Source organism: Saccostrea cucullata, unplaced genomic scaffold (genome assembly GCF_032062105.1).
Source record: "Saccostrea cucullata isolate Sc308-1 unplaced genomic scaffold, CSIRO_AGI_Scuc_v1 ctg18915, whole genome shotgun sequence".
In the NCBI taxonomy this organism is placed as follows: Eukaryota; Metazoa; Mollusca; class Bivalvia; order Ostreida; family Ostreidae; genus Saccostrea; species Saccostrea cuccullata.
In genome coordinates, this window is record NW_026920504.1 from 247 (window position 1) to 10033 (window position 9787).

The 9787-nt window shown below is 34.5% G+C and overlaps 1 protein-coding gene across 1 annotated transcript; it reads left to right on the forward strand.

Annotated features, from left to right (window-relative positions):
• The first annotated feature begins 1667 nt into the window (after positions 1 to 1667).
• Positions 1668 to 8053, forward strand: LOC134249971 (quinone reductase-like). Its single transcript, XM_062732316.1, has 3 exons — positions 1668 to 1749; positions 6827 to 7066; positions 7463 to 8053. Exons 1-3 carry the CDS (start codon positions 1668 to 1670, stop codon positions 7714 to 7716), a joined length of 576 nt encoding a protein of 191 aa, XP_062588300.1. The 3' UTR covers positions 7717 to 8053.
• Positions 8054 to 9787: the final 1734 nt, after the last annotated feature.

The following is a 9787-nucleotide window of genomic DNA, read 5'->3' on the forward strand; positions in this document are numbered from 1 at the left end:
TATGCATGTACAGGTATGAAATAATAGTAATTTGAAAACGCTACATTTCTACTGGCTTTTCGTCTGTTTTCTCTAAGGGAGTTGCACAATGCAACTCTTGCCAATTTCTTAGCGCCGTCTTTTATTTTAGCTACTGTTATTCACATATACAGAGAGAAACCGTTTTAATCATTTTAAATACTCAGGATGAGAAAAAGTTTCCTAGTCTACCAAACCGTTATGAATGGTACATTTTTATAAGAGTGAATTCAGGATCAAAACACTTGATCATAGTCCAGTGCGCCGCCTGTGCCAACGCAGCCGCCATTTTTTCAGAAAGTCGGATTTCAACCTCATGTATATAAAACGTTATAAAAATCATATTTATCAAAGCATAAACACCAAACTTCGGGGAAATGTAGTTTATAGAACAGTATTAAGAATTTTCATTTCCATTAAAAAAATACGGGGTAGTAATTACTTTTCCGTATGATTTTAAATGTAATGTACCAAATTTTAATTATAACTTTTGGGTATTGCGCCGCCTACGTACACCAGACAATGAAATGTGTCTTTTAAATTGGAATAATTTGTGTAGTTACTCCATATTTGTCCATAAATTTATTAGATAGTGTTGGTTTAATCTATATACGAAATTTCATTAATGTATGACATAGGGTTCCTACAAAACAACGTTTGTCTACGGAATTTTGGGACAACCCTCGTAAATACCACGACATTGTTCCGAGGTGAGCGCTAGACGCATTAGAGAACTTATGATATTGATCCACTCTCCTCCCCGAGTGTTAACATAATCCCTGGGGCTCGTAACATAAAGCTTGCTAAGTTTTTGACTTAAGTAGGGTCATAAGTACGTTTTAGGCACAATCTTAGGACCTGCCTAAGTACTACATAAGTATGTCTTAAACCGTAACATAAAGCGAACTTAGGAAGGTCTTAGCTAAGTCAAACTTATGTTCAAAATATTTCTTATTAGTCCAGTCAATTTAAATTTTACCTGTAACTAATTGCAAAAGAAATAATTTTTTTTGCAAACTACTCTTTAATGTATGTAAAACAACATATAAAAAATCTAAATTTATCTAATGTGCAGAAATATTATATTTTTGTGTAAGAAATTTGTTGAGTGTGCCCTTCGTTTTCTGTCACCGCTGTGCTGTCATAGCGTGCTTTCAGTGACGTAGTCATTGCATATACATTGCCTAGATGACGCTAATTTATCCTTGTTTCATGATATACATTGACACAAATGTGTAAACATTTAATCAATGTGACCCTGTTGTAAAACTATAACAACAAACGAGACGTTAAACTCCTAAAATTCACAAAATACAGGTATAACCGAGAAGTCTCAACACGTGTCGTCGTAATCTGAATGTCACACATTTGGGATTCATTTAAAATTCCTGATAGGGGCTGTAATGCAATTGAAACGAACAGTTGATCAAGAGCTTATTCGTAAAACATTATTTTTTTATGGGAAATAATTAACAAGTAAGGGAGTGAAAATGATTTTTTAACACCGCACTGCTTATTTTGGCTTTCTCAGTGTATGGACACCCATTCTTGTGAAATTGCCATTAGTTATCGTCATGTGACGCTGTAGGTATATCTAGTTGAAATATTCCTCTCATTTTATTTACACCTGTTCTAATATTCTTTTGATAATGGAAAGACAAGAAAAATGTGTCATTTGTGAGTCTGGGGATCAAACTGGGCTTGTTTGTCTTTTTGGGAAGGGCAGTGAAGGTATCAATAATGCTGCTGAGAAAAGGGGTAGCCAATATTTTTTACGCACACATCCTGGACAATATGTACACACAGAGTGCAGGCGTCAATTTACAAATATATTTGAAATCGGGAAATATCTTAGAGAGAGAGAACAAGGCAAGTCAAATCCTCCTGCTGAAAGCACACCTATTCTCAGGTCAAAACAGACTTTTTCATTCCGTGACCACTGCCTCTTCTGTGGACAGACTGCCAAACTCAACCAAAATAAAAGAGGGTATGATGTATATCCTGTGCGAACTCATGATTTCAAGACTAGTATAAAATCTATCTGTTCTATAAGACAAGACGCTTGGGCAGACCAAATTTATGGTAGAATAGAAGCTGTAAATGATTTGCATGCTGCTGATGCCATCTATCATCAAACATGTAATGTCAATGTCAATTAAAGGCAGAAACACTCCTAAAATATTTTCACCCTCCTCGACCGAAGCCAAGAGAGGAAGACCTGTTGACAGTCATATTACCGACTGTAAAAATGTAAATCTTGTATAGAATTTAAGGATATCCGCTCCTCAGCCAAGAAGGATATATATATTTATCACATATTTTCCCATTTATCACGTTGATATAGCTCATGTGATATCATTTTCGTATCAACACTATGTACTCCTACGCCGCTCGACTTGATGAAAATAAACAGATACATGTGTATGATAGAGGGAATGACTTAGTTTGTCAAATTTCACTTTATTTGATGTATTTTAACAAAATTTCATTCCTGAACTAAAAAAAATAAGCGCTGAAATATTTTCTTTCTATTATATATGAATCACCCTATATTTTTTCATTTTATTCCGATATATTGCTACAGAATGATTCGGTTACGTTTTAATTAAATATTTATAAAGGTTAACGTCCTTACCTATCGTTTTAGTTATGTAAGATTAGATTTTGTATTAAAGATATAATTTAATTTGCTGTAAAATACACTGCATATTTGATTAAGAAAAAATACTGAGCGGTCACAAAACGGTGATCTGTGGTTCATTGTAAATGTATGACTATTGTTTATCCCCCGAAGCTGCGATGTTTTCAGTTACCGTTTATTGTTCTTTTGTTTTGACAAATGTTCACTTGCTTTGTTATTCTCGTAGACATGACAAAATAACCGAACGTCTGTCTACATGAAATTAAAACTCTAAAAAAGTGCAAAACATTTTGAATCCCCCCCCCTCCCCCATGTCTCAGTCCATGTCAGCAAGCAAAGATTGGAGTAGTTATAATTATTTTATAATTATTTACAATTACATCAAGAGTGGAAATTCTTTCAGGACATCTTTTCTCCATTTACTTCTCTCTCTCTCTCTCTCTCTCTCTCTCTCTCACCCACGAAGCTCTGTCTCTTGATCAATCGATCGAACACTAGGAAACCCTGCCTAAATATGCTCTTGTCATTCTACATTTATTTTAATTTACAGACACTCTTTATTAGTTTTTTTGGTCATCATCCCCTTACTCCCCAACATTTTTCTATGTTTAAAAATCTATTTCATCTCATATTTTCAAAGTCAACATACAGATCCATGAATTAGACTATTACTTTACGTGTAGAATTTACTTATAATGATTAGTGATTAGTGTTTATACCGATCTAGGTAGGTCCCACTAATTTCAGAGGTATCCCCCAAATTAAATTGTGCATTTTCATGTTCGATGTCTTGAGTGTAATAGTGGAATCATTGATCAGTAACCCCCCCCCCCCCCACCACCCCGACCCAATAAATTCTCATGATAGTATTTAATAGGAATTATTATTTTCTTAAATGCATAATATGAATAGGGAAATGCTTTAACACCGAAAGTCAGCATAAAATAGTTTTGAATAGATCTATAAGAAAGTTAAGATATACTTAAGTCACCTTTACCGGCCGCCTAAGTTTTGCTAAGATTGTCAAATCTTAGCACGCTTCTAGTTACGGTCTTAAGTTTCAGACTGTATTTAGGAAGGTCTTAGCTAAGTCAAACTTATGTTCAAAATATTTCTTATGAATCACCCTATATTTTTTCATTTTATTCCGATATATTGCTACAGAATGATTCGGTTACGTTTTAATTAAATATTTATACTGAATTAGAAATATTTTATCGAATGTCTCGAAATGAAGCCTGAATTTTCGAAATTGAATTTGTCCATTACACCGATTTTTATATTCCACGTGTCTTAATGTGCGGTTTTAGATTCTTTGAATTCTTTAAAAAGGGTATCGTAGAAAGTAGAAATTTGCACCCCATAAAAGTTTCATTATCGATATACAGTACTTAGCCATTCCAAGTTTTTTCTATGTTTAGCGTCCGCGTGCGCCTTGGTTTTTGACACCCCATATAAGAAAAAACACACAACATCAGGAGTCTTGAAGTTGATTAATTTAGTCAAAAGTTTTGAATTTTGTCATACTCTTCAAATAATTTTGTACAGTAAGTTATATTGGGTGTATTTTAAGCATTTAATCCTTTGTTTTTGCCTAAGAATAGATATTTCTTGTATTAAAGCAGTTTTAGTTAGATCGATTCATTTGAAGGGCTTCATATTTATGACTTTTAAGCCTGTGTTTTATGTTTTGGTTTGTGTGTTTTTTGCGAATAGGTAGGTAGGTTTTTGAAAGATGGGTGGACGCTAAACAGAGAAAAAACTTGGAATGGCCCAGTATTGGTCGCCCGCGTGGCGCAGTGGTTAGGGTTTGAATCCCACTGAGGGACGTGGAGACCGGTCCTTCTAGGATGAGACCGTATAATTCGAGGTCTCGTGTCGCAGTAGGTGCTGGCACGAAAAAGATCCCTCACTGCTCAACGGCCCTAAGTGCCGAGTATAGGACACACTTTGTAGCTCTCCACCTGCAAGTGGTGGCGTCTCCATATAAGTGAAAAATTCTCGTGAGGAGCGTTAAACAACAGAAATCAATCAATCAATCCAGTACTATTATTTTAAGTTTGTGTAGATTTTTTTAACAGTATTATATAGATGCACTTTATATAAATTTCATTTGATCACACTTTTCAACTTCCTTGGTGCTGATAAAACAAACGTTTGGACCTTGATCATCCAAACACTGGTTGTTTCTCTTTCATATCCCAATAATTACTACATACATATATAGGAGACCAGTGGGTTAGAACTCAGGTAATAAAGAGTTAGAGGCACATACATGTATAGAAGGAGGTGATTGCATTTGGTTTCTTAGATACTTTGTGTTACTATTAATGACAAGAGGTCCAAAGGCCACATTGCTCACCTTAGCACTTCGCTAGGAAAAAAGCAGATATCAGTTTACTATTGAAAAGTTTAAACCAAAAGGTGGTCCCAACGAATCCTTAAAGGCCTGGGGAGAGGGTATGATTTGAACAAACTTAAATCTACACTAAGTAAGGATGCTTGCATATTTCTTTGACTGTTGCTTTATTGCCCTTTACATTTGAACTTACATACCCCCCCCCCCCCCCCGTCTAACTAAAATATGACAAATCATGACTTTGCTGTCTTTGAAAAAAAATTCCTATATATTCCTAAGTAAAACAGTGCTCATCAATTGTGGCCATTGAACAAACTTGAATCCCTTTCACTCAAGGATGCTTTGTTGCAAGTTTGGAAAAAAATCGGCCCAGTGGTTCTTGAGAAGAAGTCGAAAATGTGAACAGTTTACAGACAGACGGACTACAGACAAAATGTAATCAGAAAAGCTCGCTTGAGCTTTCAGCTCAGGTGAGCTAGTAACACTCCAGCTGTTCTAGATCTGTATAAAAAGGACATGTACAGTATATACAATGTGCATCAAGCGGCATTGCACTTGACCTGTGGATTCACTGTAATGCCTAAAGATAAAATTATTTTTAAAAAATAATGTGAAGAAACTAGGAAAAAAATGTGTATTTTATGGTGTTTTTAGTTTAGTCATAGAAAAAAGCATCAAATAACAATGGAATAATATATTAGAAAAATGCATTTTTCCATGAAATATATATTAGTTGAAAAATAAAATTATGACTCACTTATGGCTAGGTACTGTAATTATTAATATTTCAAGGTCATAAGAGGACAGGTACCTTAATCTGGATTTAATCTTCTTTGAACCGTTTAATCGCATATACTGTAGGATTTCATTGTTGAAGTTGCTGGGTTTCAGTCAATCAGTAAATCATTATCTATACGGGAAAGCAGGTCTCTCTTTTAAAGCCAAAGACGAAATCACATCGATCGCAAGCGTCAAATAAGCGTAAATAAAATAACTTGATTTTTTTTTCTCACAAATCTTGTACCTAGAAAAATATCCTTACGTAAGAAAAACACTTATCTATAAATAGCTTTATATATACATGTATTTGAGTATGAGTATATATTCATTTTTATTTATTTATTTATCGAATATTTCATCGTCGGAAACCCACGGGTGATCTCGTCTAAAGTCACTTATCAAAGACGATATCACCCGTGGGTTTCCGACGATGCTAATATTCATAAGTTAATTAATTTATTTGTTTATTTATTTTGATGAAAATTATTATAAAATGCTCTTAAAACATTCTTTAAAATATATGGATGAAATATGAAAGTTCAAAATTGAAACAAAATTAAGTTTAAAATCCACAAGACATTTAGTGCTTGTGGACAGGAATCCCCCTTCAACCCCCCATCACTTAAATTCCAAAATATAAACCCCTGGTCCAATTAAACTTTGATTTGTCTATTTCCATAAATTATCTTGTAGTATATAACTATATATTTACCATGATGAAAAAATATAATATAGAATTCAGGTTTAATTAAAAAGCATACCATAATTTAATTTTTCATATATATTTATGTTTGTCACAATACAGGCTTTTCGCTCGCATTGATCGCTCATCTTCTTTAACAGGACAAACATACAAATAAAATCAATAAAAATATCTATGTTAAGAACATTCAACAGTAACCTAGCTGACAAATTTGACCCACTATGGATCTACATGTATCTGTAATCTATTAATCTCAATGTCTTTTCAAAGATAAGAAACCCCATTTGATTAACAGTGCTATTGACCTTTCTTAAATAAATTATAGATCTTCTGGTGATGAACTTCCCCATGGTCAAACAACCAGTCCATTTCTATGGACCTAAGCGTACAGGGGCTCCACAGAACCTCCTAGACTGCGAAAAACAGATCCGGGATGTGGACGCCTTCGTCATAGTGTCAGCCGAATACAACAACAGTATTCCTGCCTCTCTGAAGAATTTCCTAGACACCTTTCCCGACGGATCTTACGGCTTCAAACCTAGTGGTTTAGTGTGTTATTCCATGGGTATGTATCATATACAAAGCATTTTTCTTGATATTTGAAGCGTAAATTTCTATATACAATGTACATGTTTATATACAAGTGAATATACGATTATGATTACTTTTATCATAGGTCTTGTGCATATTATGTAACATAGTATGTAACACCGCCCCCCCCCCTTTCCCAAACGGATAGCAAAAAGGATTGCAATAGCTGGACGTTCTTTTTACCTCAAGAAATCACAAAAACTACCTAAAATTGTAAACACCTGCGATTGCCTGCTAGCGACTTTTATCTTAAACTATGAGTGTTCATTGGTGTTCAGACTTTGCAATGTCAGATAAAAACATATCATTATCAAACAAAATTTTCTTTAATTATCAATGTATTTTATGTCACACACACTTCTTTATTTAGGTCCCTATGGAGGGTATTGTTCGTCTACGTCACTAAGGACCGTCATGGGAGTGCTGGCCTCGCCCTGTGTATCCCGAGTACTCGCTATCCCTTTTGTTCAGGATGCTATTGATGAAGATGGGAAGGCTATAAATGAAAAGTTAAACTCGGAGGTGGATCCAATGTTACAACAACTGGAGTGGATGGCAAACGCCACTAAGAATCATAGACTGAAAGCTGGACTACCTACCTCATCTTTCATGTTCGGGTCTTGATGGAGGATGTTTTAGGGTTTTTTTTAAATTAGGAGAAACCTGATCTCATATTATAACGAAAAATGATGCATATGAAAATGACATAAGTGGCATTTATGTATTATATTTTAAGACAGCTAAAGAGGACAATTCAAACGTAACAAAAGAATGCGAGACGTTCTCGAAAAAAATGAAATGTACTGCACTTTATATAGTTTACCATCCCACTCATATGATTATAATTCGTTGTGAAAGATACTTTTGTAGAACTTAACCGTCTGTCTTATTTAAACTATTGTTATTTGAAGGAGGACACATTGATAAATCACAATTGCTCATGAACATACCTTGCATGCAATAAGAGATATAAAACTACATAACATGTACAAAAATGTCACTTTTCCTCAAAAGATATTGTATTTTCTGAATAAATTGTAAAACATATTTTTTTATCAAATATGTTTTGTACTTTTACATATTTATTTACATTAAAACACGTCTATAGTTTTTAATTTGCTATAAATGACTTTATCATCAAACTTCAACTTTCTTACTTAAAATAAAATTGCTAATGCGCCAATCAGTTGAATTCATGAAGCAAGTGTGAACAGATCAATAAATCTGATTTTACGAGTGAATTCAAATATGTCTCGTGGATTTTCTTGTCTGCAAACCACTTTCCGAATCTGATGTTGCTAGTCAACTTTCTACTTTAATTTTTAATCATTGATACGTGTGATAAAAATTAGAGTTAGTTACAAATCTAGATGGAGGACAATGAAGTTGCAACAGAAAATGTTCTAAAAAAAATGTGGAGAGCACTTATGGCTAGGCACTGTAATTATTAATATTTCAAGGTCATAAAGGGCCATCTGGAAACACGTTTAATTCAAACAATACAAACTTGGAGCAGAGGAAACATATACCTCAACAAAAAATCGGAGGTGGATCAGATGCTAAGGAAGAGAAGTATCACTTGTCGACCGGTGATACCCGCCGTGTGCTTCTTGTCCTAATGGTCGCCCGCGGTGCAGTGGTTAGACCGTCTGTTCTGAAGTCGGAAGTAAGAAGTTGATCCTTACGTCACGGGTTTGAATCCAACTGTGAGACGTGGAGACCGGTCCTTCGGATGAGTCCGTATAAACCGCGGTCCCGTGTCTACCAGTGCAGTAGGTGCTGGCGCGAAAAAGATCCCTCACTGCTCATGAACCTTATTGCCGAGTATAGGACAAAATTTATAGCTCTCCACCGGTCAGTGGTGGCGTCTCCATATGAGTGAAAAATTCTCGAGAGGGACGTTAAACAATATACAATCAATCGATAAATCTTGTCATAATATAATTGGGCAAACGAAAAATCCGTAGAAAATTCAACTATGTAAAAATATTGGTCTTACAACTTGTATGAAAAAACCCAGTCAACATTTACCATAAGGACGAATTGTATTAAATTGCTGACAAGGCCTTTATATCGACCATAGAAGTTGAGAAACGGTGACTTAATTTAAATGAGACTGTTCATATATTGTATCATCAACTTTTTGGTCAATAGCTTGCCTCGTTTTAGGAAGTGTTAGTACGTAGATCATGCTCCTGTTTATACTATATAAACCACTCGCGAGGTAATGCCACTGAAGCACTGGGTCAAAAGTGGGTTATCTTTGAAAACACATTCATGTTAATGTCGCAATGACCATGAAACCAAAATGTCAAAGTACTTAATGAATCTTAAATACCAGCCATCTCAATGCTGGGAAGAAATGCTAGGATCTTTTTTCTCGGATTGTGGTTGAACTAAACATAAAAATAGTAAAACAATGGTATAGTTTTAGTTCTTAAACTAATCTTTATTTATAAAATACATGTAGTTTTAAATTAAAGTATACAATACAATGTAAATGTTTTTAAAAGGAATACAAATATACGATATAAATACGTTTACCGGGTTTACACAATAAACTTTCATTTACCGTTAAAATGTATACTGAGACCACATGCTTGTTTGTTACAAAAAATGGATAATTATTAAAGAAATATTTTAGAGGAATGTTACACCTGGTCTGTGTCCTTAAAGGTTAAACTAAGGTCAACAA